This window comes from Erigeron canadensis, chromosome 2 (genome assembly GCF_010389155.1).
Source record: "Erigeron canadensis isolate Cc75 chromosome 2, C_canadensis_v1, whole genome shotgun sequence".
Lineage (NCBI taxonomy): Eukaryota > Viridiplantae > Streptophyta > Magnoliopsida > Asterales > Asteraceae > Erigeron > Erigeron canadensis.
Window position 1 is genome coordinate 35,534,964 of NC_057762.1, and position 19,451 is coordinate 35,554,414.

The following is a 19,451-nucleotide window of genomic DNA, read 5'->3' on the forward strand; positions in this document are numbered from 1 at the left end:
AATTAGTAGTTAACTTTTGAAATACCACAGTGACATTTAATTGCCTAATATGTGGAGTTTGAATCATGCATGTCTGAGATGAATTAGACTTTCAAAAGCCCCCCTAATAATCCACTCCTACAAATGTATAGGAAGTAGGATTCAAACCCTGATGGATTTTTTTAAGATTTTAGTTGGTCATTAGATACAAAAGTAATTAATAAATTTTATAATTTTTGACATGTCAAGAGCTTTTACTAACACATCCCAACACGGGCTTCATGACATATATTATTAGGAATAAAGAGAAAAAGTAGTTATAATTATAAGGGTTAGCTAATATGCTGCTAACAACATTTATTTTCCTCATGTTATTCTCACATTCAAGGGGAATTGTTTATTAATTTATCATGTGAGAAATGCAGGGGGCTGTTTGTAAGAGTAGCAGCTTTGCTGTTAACAACATTTTTATATTTTTCCCATAATTATAATAGTTTATATGAAATTTAAAGGACAAGATAAACTCAAGTGTGGAATAGAAGAGGTTGTCAAGGGCTTCACCCTTAATAATCGTTGACGCGGTTCAAATTATGTTTTTATTATTCAAAAACCATACTATTGATTCTTTTTTCGAACATTTAGTCGGTATGCGGTTAAAGAAATCTCACCGTATAATGGTGAAGCCTTGCACGTACCTAGACAACGAGATGTTGACCATGAGCCGTTACAAGTATTCGGAGAAAAAAACCCAAAAACTTGTCATCCCTAAAGACCGAACTCAAAATCTTGAGTCAAACCTGAGATGCATTTGACCAGTTGGACTAGTTATCATTGTCCATATCATTGATTCAATAATAGTTTTATAGGTCGTTATTAAATGTTGTTTTTATGTTATGGTTTGTGGTAAATTATAAAAAATTAATATTTTTTTCTTAATCAAATTATAAACAATTGATGTTTGTACTTTATTATTATTTTTATTATTTTTGTTGTTAAAGTTAATTTATAACACCAACATTTATTTTCACTTTGATATCTTTTCAAATATAATAATTTGTAAAATCATGATGTGTTTATTTTTATCTACGTTTTTATATAAATTTTATTCACATAATGTATATTGTCTTATATAATAAGTTTATACGTCAATTTTTTTCTAAAAATTATTTTAAGACTTTATAAATTCAACACGGGGTTGATAAGTTTGTAGGTTTTAACATCTAGAAACATTTATGTCAATAAACCAAGTGGCGTACAATATTAGATTAAGCTTTTAAAATTACTTGCAACAAACTTGTACATAATGCCGCACAAGGACCTCACACCACAACTGCCAAGCGTCAAAATACACACAACCACCAAAACCCTCTACTAGCCCCCTACATATTTGTGAAAATATGGGAGAAAAACGATCATATCACCGTTGCTAACGGTCAAAATTCACTCAACCAGCATTTCGTTCATTTCATGGGTATAATACCCTTTGAATCTTTAAAAAAATTATAAAAATGCTACATAATTTTATATACTGTAACAGAAATAGTCAATATACAATTACAATTTATTCAAAGTAATTGGTATCAAATAGTCACAAAAAAACATAAACTTTAAAGTGCACCAACAACAAACTAACATTGAAATAAACACAACCTCATAAAAACAATTTTGAAAGATATTTAAAAATAAAAAATGAAAAAAATTGATTGAACCGAAAAAGAAAAGAAATGTAGCCACTTCATTACATGGATAATACCACCATAAAATGGGGCATAAAAGCGGCCACCCTTAGACAGAAAAAATATTAATCACCGTTAATGGTTCTAAAAATTATATATTCTCAAATTGCCAAGCTGGTAGCATAAAATGAAATTATAAATCAGAGTATCAGGTTCAAATTTAAAATTCATATATTCATGCGTAAAAAAAGTTTTATAACTAATTAGTAATTAATAGGTAATTAATAAGGTTTAGTATATAACTAGATTTTAGACCCGTGTGGATTTTAGACCCGTGTCCAACACTGGACACGGGATTTACGATATTAACAATATTAGATCTCCATACATTTAAGTCATAAAAGCTTACAATTTTAAAAAATACGGTTTTAAGTGTTATATTTTGCAAGTTGTAGTACAATAATCATAGGTTCCTCACTGTTATTATTAGCCTAGACATATTGGTGAAATTGTTTGCCGTAGTCATTCCACAAGGCACATGCTATATATAATAATTTCTCCATTATAGAATATTTTGAAACAGATGTACTCATAATTTGATATTATTAAGAAAAATAACTAAGAATTAAAATATAAACATATTTGTGATCCTGTACTTGACACTCGAGTATATGTATTTAATCATGATGCACATTCATAACACGCATATGTTTATTTTCAATCACTTGTTCTATGATAATATGATAACAATTAGGATTGTTTTTATATTATTTGATAACGATTAGGACTCTTCTAATATTTGTTAATAAGTCATTAGGTTTTCAAATTATATTTTGTAAAAAATATTTCATATGTTAAATTTTTTTTTGTTTAATTAAATGATTGTAAATTTTAAAAAATTCTCTCAAGTTGATGGCTAAAAATAAATATAAATGAAGTATTCAAGGCTAAAAAGTGTAAATTATTGATGGAAAACAAAAAAAGTGTAAATTAATGAGACTTTTTCTACAAATTAATATAAATATTAATATAATAATATATTTGGATAATGATTATTATGATTTTTAATTTGTAGTTTATCTAAATGATGACATCATCAAAAGTCAATTTGATGAAATCGAACGATGTGATTGGTTAATTAGTCATTAGTTCAACTGTCTTATAGTATATATTAAGATAATTAAAGTATGGACCATGCAATTAACAGTTTAATTATTCCTAAACTCGAGTTGGTAATATGTACTAATTAAATCTGTTGGTCGTGTGTATACAATAAAGAAAGGGAAATGCTAAATAAAACCCCAAGGGTTGTATTTAACGTGCATAAAAAAACTTGTACCTTCCGTATTAAAAGCTCGCCCCCTGATTTTCATGGTAAATATACAAACAATTTATGCACCTTAAACACAGCCCTAAGGGTTGTATTTAGCAAAACCCATAAATAAAGAAATATAATGAAATCTCATAAGAATCTAATCTAATATATCTAATATATAAATCGAGAAATAGAAATATGTGATTGTTAAATGTTTAAGCTTGAGTATGAAACCTTTTACCTTTTAACTTTTAAGTCAATAAAATGAATCCCTAATTATTTAGTAATTATAGGATAAATATTAATTATATTGTATATGAGGGTTTCCATATACCTAAACTTGGATATCTAATAGCCACATACTCACTTTTCATATATGTATATACATATAGGGGTTAGTTATTGTAAAACACTTACTAAGGTAAAACAAATAAGATAAGATTTTGACATTTGGATCATGATAAAATTGATGCACGGAGATTCACATATATGTTGATGCACGATGATTTTCATGATGCACGATGATTTTTAGTGATGAAAAACTTATTGTTTTACATGTTTTACTTTAATACTTGTTTTATTTTACCTAAAACCTAAACATATATATAGAAAAAGGTTCATGTGAGAATCATTTGAATTGGAAGAATCATAAGAACCTTTAAATTATAACTTTATGTTCATACGATAAGGCTCATGTGAGAAATGTTCACCAATGAACATAACTATTATTAAGTGTAACCTGATCTGTTCATATGTGTTCACATATACATTCACATATGAATATGAAGCTATAATTTAAAGGTTTCGCAATCCATGGTTCATCCAATTCAGATGGTTCTCACACAGCCTTTATATGTGCATTGACCGACTTATACAAGTATAAAGATAGAACAACTAAAGTTGGTGCCAAGGCGAGTCTTGAAGCTCGGCGTGGCCACTCGTTCTCCCTTCTTGCGTTAGCACCAACCTCGGCGTGGCTCTTCCTAGATGGACTCTTCTCCCCATCGCCAGGTGAGGAATAGGTGGTGGTGGTCCCGGGTAACGTAAACAAAAAAAAAACTACTTTTTATTCAAAATTAACCGTAACTTGTTTTTTTTCCCTTTTCCACCTTTTATTTAAACAACACATTACTCACTCTTTCAAACACACACACACATTACTCTTTCAAACAACACACACATATGCTCTTCTACTATTCTATCATCCACACATTTCATTCACACAAAGAAAACACACACACATACAAATTTAAAAACAATCCAACATTTCATAAAAAAAAAATGTCAAGTTCCGACGAAGATTCAACATCATACATTCTTAGATACATAATAGATCCAGAAATTTTGAACACATTTGTTACTTTTTTAAAAGATGAAGAAAGAGAAACAGAAAAAGCTCAGCCCGGGTGAACATACCAAGAGCACCAAGAAGTCATTACTTCGTCCCGGAGCTCGTATATCCTCCTGATTATTTTTGCAGGCATTTTCGAATGCCTAAGAAAATGTTTATTCGTATAGTGAAAAACATACAAACCTTTAACGCCATACAACCATTACCGCCTCACTTTCGATACTTTCACAATCATGCTTTCGATGTCGTGGGTACTCCCACTTTAAACATTTTTCAAAAATGTACATCCGTTGCACGCCAGCTGGCGTACAGTGCCAACGTCGACCAATTAGATGAGTAGTTGGAAATGGGTCGATAAACGTCATTTGGAGGTGCATGGTTTTCCGGGTATGCTCGAAAGCGTTGATTGTATGCACTGGCCATGGAGAAACTGCCCCACTGCATGGCAAGACCAATACACTCGTGGCGACAAAGGACACCCCACGATTATGCTTGAAGCGGTTGCTTCATATGATTTGTGGATTTGGCATGCTTACTTTGGACCCTCCGGTTCGAACAACGAAATCAACGTACTCAATGAATCTGACTTGTTCGACGAGATCCTTGAAGATAGATCTCATGTGGTTAACTTTACCGCTAACGGCAAGCAGTTTACAAAATGGTATTATCTAGCCGACGATATTAATCCTTAATGGTCGACACTTGTGAAGTCTTTTAAGTGTCCCATGGACCCAAGACCACAAAGTCCAAGCGCTATCAAGAAGCTACAAGGAAAGACGTAGAGCGTGCATCTGGGGTTCTTCAAGGTCGTTGGGAAATCCTAACTCAGGGAGCGCGTCCATTGAGCATCAACAAAATTAAACGTGCGATGTACGCTTGTTTGAATATTGCACAACATAGTCGTTGATTGGTCGTGCAATTAGTTCGCTCGATTTGGAGTTAATTCCACCCTAGAGGCCAGTTCGTGCTTGAGACGAACGAGTTGGAACACAGTTACGTATGATGGGGGAGTTACGTGATCGAGCGGCTCACAACCGTCTTCGAGAAGCTCTAGTAGAACACATTTGGAACTTGTCGGAAAACCATCGTCAACGTCGAAGTTTGTTTTTTTAATAAAATGATTGAAAGAAACTTGCTCAATGCCGCATTCTGCGGGTTTTGAGCTTCAATACCTCGACGGTGTATGAAGGGGATTAAGATGTAAGGAGACCTTACCTCTACCTATGTAGAGAGGCTGCTTCCATTTCTACCTAATTGGTAAAAAAATGCCCTCCAACCTTTACATGGGATGAGGATCGAACCCATGTAGAGGTCAGGGTGTTTACCACTGATCCAACCATGCTGTTTTGAAGTTTGTTTTTTTTTTTAAATAAAAGTGTAAAACTTTCCTTTTTTATTTATGTATCATGTTGTTTTTTCTGTTCGTTAGATGTAATATGTTTTAATTTTGTTGATGTATTTTTTTTTTATGTAATAAAAGTAAGTTTATTTTATCTTAACATAAATATAAAATATTGATAAATAAAAGTAAAGGAAGAGATGAGGAAGAAGTGAAGAAGAGGTAGGGTTGGTAGTGAGTAGGAAGAAGTGATTTAAGGAGAGAAAAAAACTGACGTAACAGTGAGCAAGAACCAAGAAGAGCTGCAGGGTTGACAGAGGCATAAGAGTGATATATTTTCAAAGAAAATAAAAAATGGTAGTTCCATTCCATGTACAAATCACGAAGGGTACGTAATAAAAAGTGACCGTTTCACACATAAAAACTAAGAATTGAAGGATATTCATCCTTCGATCTTGACTTGAGAATATAAGTAAAGCTATCGATCGAGGTGGCTGTCGTATACGTTAATCGATCTGTTATATATATGATTTCGATAATTAGGAACAGCAATGCCCAGTAATTTCAATAAAAGAAGAGAGATAATGTACGTTGTCAACATTTTTTCCTAGCTAAGCTGGATTGTATATGAAAATCGAAAGCAAATAACCAAACCACAATATAATCTTGAAGTAGAAATAGTGTACTCGTAATCGCATGTATCATGGAAGTTCATAGACCTTGTTGAAGGTTCCTCGCAAGATCTGTGGCTGTCATAAAGAAATCGTCCTCAATCTGCACACGTACAATTGATTAAAATGGATAAAAGTGAACCACATAAATATATATACTCCAAATTTTGCTGATATCTAATTAAGACTATTTCATATGAATGATGCAAGAAACAAGATATATATACCTGCGCGACAATCATGAAAAGAGTAGCCGTGTTTGCAAAAGGCATGGTGCTGCTACTGATGACTGATAGTCCAATCTTATGGATCGTGCTGAGCACCTTGGTTATCGACAATGAGTTTTTCTGGGACTGGATTCTTATTAGCACATGGTTTTGTGACATCCGCACTTCGATCTCATCACCACTAGATGATTTACTAGAGACATCATCCACACTACAATCCGCAGATTCTGAATTAGCTTCATGATCAGTAGTTGGAGACAAGTCATCATCATTATTATTATTGGTAATTAGCCTAGAATTTTTGGAAATGAGAACAACAGATTGTTTAGCATCCCAAGCATTAACGCTAGATGATAAGCCTTCGAGTTCCTTGACGCGATCTTGGAGTTCCCTTATGTGATTTGCTGCATCTTCCAGCACAGATGCCTTATCCAACTAAAACGTACAACATTCATATATATACACAATAATATGGAAAAATTAAATTAGCTAGCTAGGGAATATATTATATATATATATTTGAATAAATTAACTAGTACTCGATCCGTACCTTTTTAAGGTTAGGAAGGAGGGCAGACATAGAAATGAAAAGCTGATTCAATTTTTCTCTTCTCTTCCTCTCACTCAACACATGATCTTGAGCCTGAACCGGACCCCTAGGCACCACGGTCTGAACCTTTTCATGATCAACAGCTTCAAACCCGGGGGAGGAATCATTGATCTGGACTTCAGATTTCACCTCTCCGAAAGATATAGTGAAAGCGGATGATGAGACAAGACTAGCCTTCGGTGTTTGATGAGACCTTTTGTTAATGTTATACTCATTGCTAGCCTTTTGACATTTTATGTCAACTACCTGTTCTTCAAAGCTACTAATTATTGGAGTAGTCTGGAAAAATCTACCTTCATCATCTTCTGTGTAGATTATATCCGTGTCATATGATTCGATCATCTTATCGTTATAACTGATGAACTCATGGTCTTCGATTTCCTGTGATATCTACAATATATATTGCAACAATAATATTTATACATTATGAATCAGGACAAACTATACATTTGTATATACATGATCTTTAACTTTTTATATATATATATATATATTAGATCTAATTAACATGTTGTTCCTTACCAGTTCTGGGAACCACATCGACGAAATATCCATGGCCCTAGATAGATTTTTATTAGCCGTCTTAATTAATATGCTCAATCCAACTAGCCTGCAAAAATATACTCAAAACTACTATTAGATCTAAAACAAATGCTTAACGTTGAACTATATATATATGGACTAAATTAATAACTAATGTACAAACACATAAAATTTATACAATGAAGATCTATCTTTTGGAATGATACAAGAACAGACCCAAGTGATTAAACGCCGATATGAATTTTGGATTTATATAATATTTTCATATATATATAATTGATGAAGCTTGAGGTCAGGGTTTACCTTTAAAACTAATGGAGTAGAAAGCATTGAAAATTATTGTGTGTTTGTTTATAGCTACAATAATTAAGGTACTGTACAGACTAATTTGTTTAATTAATGTTGTTTATTAACTCGAGACCCACGTGTAAAACCAAATTTTTTCCTGCTTCTGCGCGCGGTTTCTACTTTCTTTATGTGAATAATAATTCAAAAACGTGCTAATATTTATATTTTTTAAGGTTGTTCACAGATGTTGATCAAAGCTACCATTATGGTCAAACTTTAACCTAAAGAGCCAATATCACTTTCTAGACCCTGGGCTAGGAATGGAAGTACGTATCAAATAAAATATATGATTTCATATCTATCTATTCGATCTAGAACTACCATATATTGTGAGATGAAAATCTCCTTACTCCATATCTATCTATCTATCTATTATAATAAAAAAAAAAATAGAAAAAAGCGTCTAGCTATATATGGTCTTTTTATGCAGTATCAAAGGACTACTTGATCAGGGATCATAAATGAAACGCTACTAGATCACTCTAGTTCCATGATCGATGTATGGAACTGCTGGTATCGAGTCACGAGATGATGAGCCAATAACAGATTGTTGTTTCTTCTGAAAAGTTATTTTCTTGATCTATTTGTTAACATTTAGATACACTAAATTTATGCCCGCACGATGCGGCGGTGACGGGTTGTGGTGGCCCGCGGAGGTAGCGCTCAACAGTGGTGAGGACGGGGGTGGTGGTGGTGACGGCGGTGGCGAATAGTTTAGATTATTGATGTAATGTAGTTTTGATGATTGTTGAAACTTAAAATCAATATTGAAATTTTAAAAGAAAAATTGGCTTTATAACATAGCATATAAATAGTATAGACACGAGTATATCATTTCTTTGTAAAGATTCAACTACTACTGATTAATACTTATTTGTTACTATATATATATATATATATATATATATGGGGGTTGGTTATTGTAAAACAAGTATTAAGGTAAAACAAATAAGACAAGATTTTGGTCGTTAGATCATGATAAAATTGATGCACGAAAATTCACAAAGCACGTGCAGGATGCATGATGATAATTTTCATGCACAGTGATTTTCAATCAAGAGAAACCAGTTGTTTTATCTGTTTTACTTTAATACTTGCTTTGTTTTACATAGAAACTATATGTATATACGTATTTCATTTTATGTCTGTAATACGTCCTGAATCAAACTTCAAACTTGTATTTGCATGCAATGTATACTCTCGAAAGCTAGCCTTTCTAGAGTACTTGACCAAGTTATGTTGCTCCCAAATAAAAATTATATTCCATTTGAGATATGAGGATATATATTAATTTAGAAGCAATTTCATTTACAATCTGCTAATTAAACTCATGAGAACACAGTTTGACTTGAATTTTATATATATAGCAAAAACCACATCAACAGATCTCACAGGCAACTTGGAAGATTCTCAAGAAGGAATAGTTGATTCTAGCATAAATTAATAAGAATTTCGTATCCAGATTTTCAAAATATATCTATATATATACTTAACAAATTTCGTGTATAGAATCATATGTTTTTTTTATGTTGTTTGGTACGTGAAAGGTATATACGGAGTACTAGCTTGTTTATTTATGTGTCTTAAAAGTGTGGGTGCCACTATAATGGAAATTTTAAATTGTGGGGTTCTTGGACGGTGTTCATCGAAATTATATATCCACTATCGACCAGGCCTATATTTGTGCTTATGTGCATGCAAGTTGGATTTTTCGATTACTAAAATAACATGTCTTAGGCCCACCACGATGGCCTCTTCGATTGGGGGCTCGGCGGTTGGATCATCCGGTTAAGCAATTCCGAGTCGACAATTATATATGATTATATCATGTATCATACTTTAAAGTTTTTACGTTATTAAACTTACAAGTTGCATCGTTAGATGTAGATGCCCATCTATAATGTTGTTGACATGATAACGCTTTTATGATTACTTGCAGGGGCGGATATAGTTAACACTTTACGGGGATATGGCCACCAACGTACGGCTTAAATTAAATAGTTTATCTAATACTTGACAAAAGCATTTTTATATACCGTATAGATGCCCTCGCCCTTAAAAAAGCATGCCCTCCATGTGATGAGTGAATAATCATGTGCATATTTAATCTTCAACTTTATAGTCTATAGTCTATGTAATTCAAAATAAGAATGTGCAGATGAAATATAGAAAAATTTAGTAGTTTAAGTGGATGTGGGATAAGGCTTAGTATATATTGTTTCCTGAACATTTTTCACGCCACCTAATACACATAACATATCTTCATATTTTCTTAAATAATTATCATAAGCATGTAATCGCACAAATGTCTCAAATATATCGGGGCCTCAAAATGTGTGTATGTGTATCTGTATTTCTTTCCACAATATTATTGATATGGAAATTGTTTAAACTTTTAAAGTCAAACGCTTTGTAAGTATTGTAACGTTAAAAAATAATAAGCACTCAACCATCGTATAAACATCTGTATAAGTATTCATCTATAAACATGTGAAATAAATAATTTTAAAGCTTTGTCATGTATTAAGAGAGTTGTATTCGTAAAGCTGTATTTTAAAAATTTAAAAGCCACTATGATTAGTTCCTATATGCAAAGTTAGGAGAGATGTACCTTTTGTCTTTTTGATGAAAATAAATAAGATATATCACTAGTTGTTTCCCATCTGCATAGAAATTATTTAAGATAGATCATTCGTTGTTTACGTTTTACAACATGTAAGAAAAGCTTAGTTTGTTAACAATAATTGTTAACAATAATGTCTATTAAATACCAATAGGTCCAAGAAAGAAGGTAATAAGTTATCACAACTTCTATATAAGACGATTACACAATAGGTTCAACCGTTCAAGAAGGGAGGTAATATAGTAAAAAAAATAAAAATAAATAAATAAATAAAATTAATTACTTGCATCACCTTTGGATCAAGAACAGAAGCAAGTGCTTGTTTTGTTGAACGAATGGATTTCCAAACAATATCTTATTAACTGTCTAGTTAAATATGCTCCCATATTTCCCTTATCTTTGATTTGGAACTGTTATCATATAAAGTGTTGGAACGTATGTACAGTGGGTGGTCGTTTCTGGCCAGATAATAAAATTCAGCTGTTTGAATTAAAAAAAAAAGGATCACTTTGAAAATCCCCCTTCATAAGAATGAGTACACAGTTAAGTGCAGTACGTGCAGTCTTCAGCTTGGTTTATGCAAAATCAACAATAGCTATGCCTTTGGTAGCCTTGACACCCATTCTCAAGTTTTAAACAAAGAGAAAAGAAAGAAAATGATTAGATAGTGAGAAAAGAAAAAAATAATAGTGTACAACATACATTCTTGAGTTTATGGGAAAAAAAAAAGAAAAATAAGGATACTTTTACAAAAAATATCCTTTATAATACTATGTTGAAGGCTAGAATGATAATTGCACACAATTTTTTTTTCCTTTCCTTCCAAATTTGGCCAATTTGGCAAGAAAACTTTTGGCTTTAAAACATTTAAATTATCCTATCATTCCTTTCCCTTTCTTCCGTTAAAAAAACTCAAGAATAGAAAAACAAGATTTTTTCTTATCATTCCTTTTCTTATCCTCTAAAAATAAACTCTTAGAGAAAGAAAATTGATCTGTATTGGGAAGATATTGGAGATCAACATGTAGACAGATGCAATGAAACACCAAGTTGTGTGCGCTATGGTTGAACAGCTAAATGAAAAAACAAACATCAACCCCAGAAATCGAAATGAAGCACAGTTGTATTAAATTGAAGCTAATTACAAAAAGAATTGAACCGCCTATTTATACACCTGAACTACCTTGTGACAGATTATCTCTACTCTAAAGTGTATCATATCGGCTAAGCATTGGAAACATTTGAGACAGTGGGTTGTGGTAATATATGGTTACAGTTGACAGGTGTAGCAATACAAGGACCTTGGGTAGAACTGTTGTGGCTCATCACCTGCCCTCTGAAGGAAGCTTCACTACAACTAGTTCCACCAGGTGAACCCTCGTGTGATTGTCTTCTTGAGATTTTATTCCAATCATCCTGCATTAGCATACCATAGTGAAATAAGAATTGAATGAGCATGTGCATTTGCACCAAGCAGTCAAGCACTACAAGGTTGAATACTTGAATGCGTACCTTCTGCTGAGAAGTTGATGGACAGCCGTCACCATATGAGGACCATGCACCTCTCATATCAGGAGATGTGGATGGAAAGCTGTACCTATGACCAAGCCAATTCTCGCTACTCCTTGTTAGCCTCATATATGTTGATGGAGAATTATGAGACGTGAAGTAATATGAAGAATGATGCTCCTCTCTGCAGTATGTGTGGGACAACTCTCCATCTCCTTGAGTAAAAGGCCTAGACCCGGCAGGGTTTTGTGGCAATGTACAGGAAGAATTAGCATACAACTGAGGTACACAAGTAGATCTTTCTTGTCCCAGCTGGGGTGTCATTGTCCAATCTTCGATGGTTATGCCCTGTTTCGCAGCAAGCTTTAGTAGTTGCTTCTCATCTAGTCCTAACCCCATAAGCAGGTTCCATAGATTTCTCTGTGTTTCTCTTTGATTGTGAATCACTTGATCCCTCATTGCCATTTCAAACTGAAGCTCGGTATTAGTCATCCCCTATATACCATCATAAAGCGATTATAATTAGATCAGTATATACCTCTTATACAAGTGTTTTTTTTAACAAAAGTAATATTATGTTTACCAGGAGTCTATATTGACTGAGAATACGCAAGTAGGTTTTATTTGCATTGTTGCTGATGGCCTCGTCAATCATCTCCTGTAATTGGCATCGGCTCTTCTCATTGGCTTCAATTTCCTAAAAACAAGAAGGGAGCTCATGAGTCACGTCTATTAGTCAATACTACCAGTTAATCGCCCAATGTCAAAGGAACATGAAGCACCTTTTGGTATAAGACACCAGTCTCGTCATTGTCACGGATATTGTCCAGAACAAGTTGTCTCCTTAACATCAAAGCCTGCACGGCTGTTCCGTCAGTTTCAATGGTCTGTTCGGGAAGAAAAAGGTTATTTAGTGAATACAAGTTCATGAACAATACAAATAAATACAGCCAACTGATTTCAATTCAAACTTTACTACCTGCTGCCTTGCAATACCATCATCAAGATGTTGTAGCTCGGTACGATTTCTAAGATTAGTTTCCTCAAGTTCAAATATAGCTTTCTGCAAGTTTATCCGCTCCTGGACATTTTCACTAGTTTCTTGACTCAATATATTCAACCAAGATAATTCGTCATCCAAGGGTCTTTCAGCAGGTTTGGTGTTCAACTGCGATTCTTTTTCTGCTAGTTGTGCCTTCAACTGGCTAACCTCTGTCTGTGAAATGAAAAAAACAAAGATACATCAATGAACAGCAATCAACAGGGCATGCATACTTAACAATTGAACTTTCCCAACCACAAATTTACAATCTAAGAAAGACCTAACCTGAAGACTGTCAATCATACGCTGATAATCCGATACATGTGTATCAACTGTGCCAATATTTTTCTGAAGATACATGTGTATCACCAAATTTTAGTTCTTTATACAAGTCTAAAAACCATAATTTCCTCCTCTTATGTAGTTGTGTTACACCTTTTACCTGAATGTGTGTTTTGATTTCCTTAGCTCGATCTGCATATTTCAAGGTATTGATAGTGTGGTGATATTGGTTATCTGCAGGTGATATAGTTGCAATCATGACTGTTTGAGAATTGCCACTCAAGCCAACTTTAAGAATCCGGGTCAACTTGCTGAAAATATAGGGATAAAGTCAATCAATGTAAAGAATCATAAGCTACTAGTCAGGCTCGTACCTATTGCGATAAGGGACATATGCTAAACCCTTTTTATGTTGTTTCCCCAAAGCATTTATACAGTTTGCCAAAGCAAGAAGTGAACGGTTTATATTTGCGCCATCTCTCAGTTTCTGCCCACCGCTGTTTGTTTCAGAAGCTCGTTCGCTGCAGAAGCATTTGTATATTATACAACCAATTAATGTTTATAGCTTCCAAACAAAGGTATAGACTGATCACATGAATACCTTCCCGCAAGATCCACGAGTGCAAGTTTACCACGGATAACTTGACTACGATATTTTCTTTTCTGTTTTCTAAGCACGTTTATTTCCAAAACTGCATGTGAGCTATTTTAGAAAGCAAACAATATATCAGAAGTCAAACAAAGAGCAAATAAGCAGCACAAACGACATTCCATAAACATGATTCAGTATTGCTACAGGTGTTCGCTACAGGTGTTCAACTGTGCAAATGATGGGAACATTTCTTGCTGTAACTCACCGGGATGATGTCTCATTAGCATCTGTGCTGTCGGTCTTGCGCCTACTGTTCCCCACATTTAAAAGCTCAAGAATTCTATCAGCTGAGTTGACCTGAAAAAAATTATATTAATAACATCAACACTCAATAGCTTCCAGTTCTCTTAAATTCAACTTAAATCATCAGATATTAGTAACAACTCAAAAATTAAGCTTGCAAAACTGTTCTTAGCATAATAAAATTATGAACAAACAATAGAAGAAAGATGTTTAACCTTGATACATCTTAGACCAGCTACAATTATTCCTTGCTCAGGATCCTCTCTGAGTTCCAAATGGCCAGATGATTTTTCAAGTAGATCATAGATTACCTATATTCAAACAAAAAAGAAAAAGGTCAATCTTGGTGGGATCTTAAAAAAGAAATAAACATGATATAGACATATAATTCTAGAAATCAGCATGTTATTACCTCATTGTAGACTTCAAGGTAGGAACATGTAACTTCAAATTCGTCAGAGCTCTTATCATTTTTTATAAAATTGAATATTGTATGTAGACTGAGAACCATCAGGCCCGGATCACCTTCAGTTCCTACCATAGTATAGGTTTTTCCACTGAAAAAATAAGCTTATGTTATGTTTGAAATTAATTAAATCACCAAAATGGGAATAGAATAACTGAATATGGTGTACATTTATAGAGAAGATATATAAAGCCACCAGCAAAGATTAGTATATACCTCCCTCTTTCGGATAAAGATAAAACAGCCAATATACGTAAACTATATACTTTTTGACCGTACATGTAAGTACTTATTATCAGTGCTGAAAAGTTGATTTTCTCGGCCAAGGGACTCCGACCGATCAGTAAACCCCAATCCAGTACTCCCCGAGTAGAACAAGTACTCTTACGAAGGACCAGGACCGATCAGTCTCAGGTGCGATTTTTGCATCCTTGATTTTTATTTATCCATCCCTCTCCAGTTTACGATAGATGCTATCAGCGTAGTGAAATACCAAATTACATTTGCATGAAGTGATTGAAGTCTATAACTTTTGTCTCACAATCTACGTACTCATTTCATCAATCTCATTGCAGAAACAATATAGTTGACCTTCTTTTATACCGTCCTAATTTTACTTTAGTTCTTATAGCAGATAATAAAAACGGTATGAGAAGGTTGTTATGTTGACTACTCATCTTATTGTGACATTAGTGGATATATAAGGTCTGTTCATATTCAACTCAGACAAAAATTTCAGTCGTAAAATGAAGATAAGCATGCAGTAAACAACCAAATGTACTAGCTAAAAATAACAAAATGACAACGAAGACCCTCAAGGATTAGAACAACAAACAATTTTAGGAGTTCTTTTGTTGGGCTTACAGGGGCCAAGGAAAAGCTGTGAGTTCTTAAAGTTTAAGGCACTACATAAAAAATAAGGAGAGAGATGAAAGATGTTAGCATAAACACAGCAGCTAATCCTTCTCTCCCTCTGTAATCTGTGCATAACAAACCCAATCCACCCACCGCCGCACGCACACTTACGTTACATATTGGCAACCCTCACCTTCCTATGCCAAATCACTCACATCTAAATGTCTAATCATAACCCAAACATAAATTCTAATGTTGCTACACTTTCTCCACAACTATATAACTACTAGACTCTACCCTCATTAACTAAGCATCATTCCCCCCTGATACTTCAATCGCCGCACTCTTAACACAATCACAACTAAGCCCCAACTTGAATAGGTGCTCAGGTTAGCTAATTACAGAGACGAGACTGGTTCTTTTGTTACTTACCATTATAATCTTGTTATATGGTGAATTGTCTCAAAACATCTAGAGCTTTCTTATTGTTACTATTTCATAAGAAGTTCACATATGGCCATACTCAAGTTTATGCATCGTACAGATGACTAGTACACCTGGCAGAGGGCAGTATAGCATTTCATTTATAATTCCCTCTTATCCAGATCTCGACATCATGTATGAGGTAGAATGGTAGATTAGGCAGTGTTAATGCAGTCATAATTTACACAGGCTTGTGGCTTACCTGATAAAACTCTAAAATGTGAAAAGTGTGTTGATGGGCAGGTGGTAGAGGTTTTCAGTAACCCACCCTGTTAACTTAGCTGCTATTAGTCTAACAGGGATTAAAAACATTCCACACTTGCAACGGAATAGTGGATTCTCATAACCTCTAATAAGTCCACCCGAGCTTCGCAAGGAATAGTCAAGAATTAATGATATAGGTATGGAGAGAATTCATGTCTGGACTAAGAAACTCTTGTTCATAACGCCTGACTAGCTGAGGGGAGTTAATTCTATCGTCTCATCAATAATATTACCACACATAATATCAATCTATACTGACAGGTAGCAGAGTGGTCAATTCAGACTAAAAACAATGCTCTAGAAGGTAAATTATCTGCACTGTCACTTATGCTCTGACAGATTTGAAGTTTGCCATGTTCCTCCTTGTCTGACTAAACCATATTGTAATGAAAAATATGACTAAATTGTCCAATAATGGATCAAGCACAGTTAAAATGGGTATGCAGCCAGCCTTGTAAACAAAGTGGTTGAAGAACAATCAGGGATATACCTTGCCAGGAGAGAAAAATTATCCCCTGTTTTATTCTGACATTAATGCTTTTTAAGCCTTTTACCCAAAAAATAAGACATAACTTTATAAAACAAAAGTATCTGCCTACCTCAAGCAAATTAGGGATCAGAAGTCTTGGTTGATGAGTAAGTGTGTGAGAGAGGGAGAGGGCAAGGGCGAGGGTATTTATCACATTTGCAGGTTAAATGTCGAAGGGGGGAACTGATTGTATTTGCTGATTACCTTCCAGTTGAGCCATATGCAAACACAGTCGCATTTAGACCATGAACTACCCCAGAGATTGTAGATAATATGCTTCTCTCGTAGACGTCCTGCATATAATAGTTATCGACCACTATAATTAGAAACTAAAGTCAAACATATTGAAGAATATAGATAAATCACGTAACGAATTGTTGCATGTTAAAATATCTTCAAACCAACATACCCCTGTATAACTGAGCACCTTAACTAAGATTAGTAGTTAAAACTCTCCTAAGTAATACATAAACTTCTAGATATCACATAGGTTGCAAGTTGCAACTGCTCCTACAAAAGAAATCACATTCGCTGTAAAACTTTGACCATTTTGAGGTGACTTGGCAACTAAATTATGTGCCAAATGAAACCCGGTATTGACTCATACCACCATCTATCTTCAGCAGTTTATGTAACTACGGCCAATCATGCTACAGTGAGTGAATACATTAAATGGATACTTTGGTAACCCAATCAAGGCACTTAAGTATACATTAATCACCAGTTAAGTTACGCCAAACCACTGAAGGTATATTTTCTCAAATGATCTTAAGATTATAACTCAAGGAGCATGAGACACAACTTAAATACGGAGTACATGTTAAGACTGTAAGTGTGAGGTTAGTGCAATCAAGTGCCAATTTCAAGAGGAAAGAGAAATTGACAACATGCTCGAAACTAGTCTTACTATGGCCTGCATATGCCTTCCATTTCATAAGCCTAATACATAAATGAACTATTCTACACGTAATCTTAAATTGAATAATTTTGCCGAATAAGACCACGCTTTCAGTATAATCACATAAGAGTTCCTGGTACAATATGCAAAGCTACTGCATCATTCATGTTACTTATAAGGCTCAGAGATACAACTCAACCATGTTCCGTATCCGTAACCATACCAATAGCAATTAAACAATACAAATAAATATAAAAACAAAAACATATAAACTAATCACAACATACCGCATTCTTAGAGTCAGGAGCAAACGCATAATCAAAAGCATATCTTCTCTCTTTCGTTCGATTCTGTATCCTATCCAAGTAATCCTTGGACAAATCCGGATCCAAAATGGTAACCTCCTGATTCAACCACACGACGACACATTCAGTTTATATATATATATATATATACATTCACCATAATATAATTCTGATCCTAACAAATGTCATCATAAACTGATACATTCAAAAACCTATAGCAAGTTCAATACACACACACACACCTTATTGTTGTTCACTCGCACTATATCACGGCCACGCTCTTTCTCCGTCAAAGGCCTACATTTTACAGCAACCTATAAACAATAACAATTCTACATAAGCTACAATTACATTTAAATCCAAAAATAAAAACATAATTAAAATATTAAGTAAAATACTTACAGTAAGAGTTGTAGCTTTCTTACTTACTGGAGCTCTAATACTTGGCATATTTAATCAAAATCATTCACTCAACTAACACAATAATTATCAGTATACTATTATTTAACAAAAATATCCATAACAGAATTTCTCAAATTCAAATAATTCGTAACTGATTTGTAAATTTTGAAACCCTAAAATAACGGAAGTACGGTTTGAAAATCACATTATTTGCGAAATTAAAATGAATAAGTAAGTCGGTTACACCTTGAGTGTGTGTAATTGTGGGTGAAATGAAGAGAGAGAGAGAATAGTTATGTGAATACTGAATTGTGAAGCTGTAATTGTGTGTGTGTGTGTGTTTCAGTTTATTTATATTGATTAGACGCGGGTAATAAATAAAATTGAAACCGGAAGAGGTGTGTTTTTCAGACTCTGTTATTAATTTAGCTAGCTGGACCATGGTGTGTCACCGAATGATCGTGACCGTTGGATCAATTTTCAAGGATTTGGATTTTCTTTTCAACAAAAACAAAAGGGCTTTCTTGGATGTTTATGAAAAGAAAAATGATTTTTATTTCTATTTTTGTACATTATGTTTGCCTTTTTATACATAGAGAAGACTTTTATATTAAAAAGTCGGTATTAGAATGAACATGTTAAAATTATTAAGAGTTTTGCCACACGGGTGATGCCTTAAAAAGCTTGAAGTTATTCGAACCAAACGAAACTTTTTATTACATAGGAATTTTTTTTATAAAAATTTGAAGTTTGAAGCTCTTAAAAGTTGATTCCCAAACATACACAAAAACAAATATACATCATTGATATTTTACATTTTGTTTTGCTATGTACTTTAG

At 33.8% G+C, this 19,451-nt stretch overlaps 2 protein-coding genes across 2 annotated transcripts; both read right to left on the reverse strand.

The window, feature by feature from the left end:
• Window positions 1-6,354: 6,354 nt before the first annotated feature.
• Window positions 6,355-7,723, reverse strand: LOC122588164 (transcription factor bHLH18-like). Its single transcript, XM_043760294.1, has 4 exons — window positions 7,691-7,723; window positions 7,109-7,558; window positions 6,559-6,993; window positions 6,355-6,434 (listed from the first exon to the last, which is right to left on the reverse strand). Exons 1-4 carry the CDS (start codon window positions 7,721-7,723, stop codon window positions 6,372-6,374), a joined length of 981 nt encoding a protein of 326 aa, XP_043616229.1. The 3' UTR covers window positions 6,355-6,371.
• A 4,064-nt stretch (window positions 7,724-11,787) lies between these two features.
• On the reverse strand, window positions 11,788-18,898 carry LOC122589786 (kinesin-like protein KIN-8B). The gene is made up of 16 exons (XM_043762110.1): window positions 18,613-18,898; window positions 18,453-18,524; window positions 18,193-18,309; window positions 17,212-17,300; window positions 14,823-14,967; window positions 14,626-14,721; window positions 14,373-14,464; window positions 14,117-14,218; window positions 13,890-14,036; window positions 13,676-13,826; window positions 13,519-13,581; window positions 13,171-13,407; window positions 12,974-13,078; window positions 12,775-12,888; window positions 12,195-12,686; window positions 11,788-12,098 (listed from the first exon to the last, which is right to left on the reverse strand). Exons 1-16 carry the CDS (start codon window positions 18,658-18,660, stop codon window positions 11,907-11,909), a joined length of 2,262 nt encoding a protein of 753 aa, XP_043618045.1. The 5' UTR covers window positions 18,661-18,898; the 3' UTR covers window positions 11,788-11,906.
• Between the last annotated feature and the right edge of the window lie 553 nt (window positions 18,899-19,451).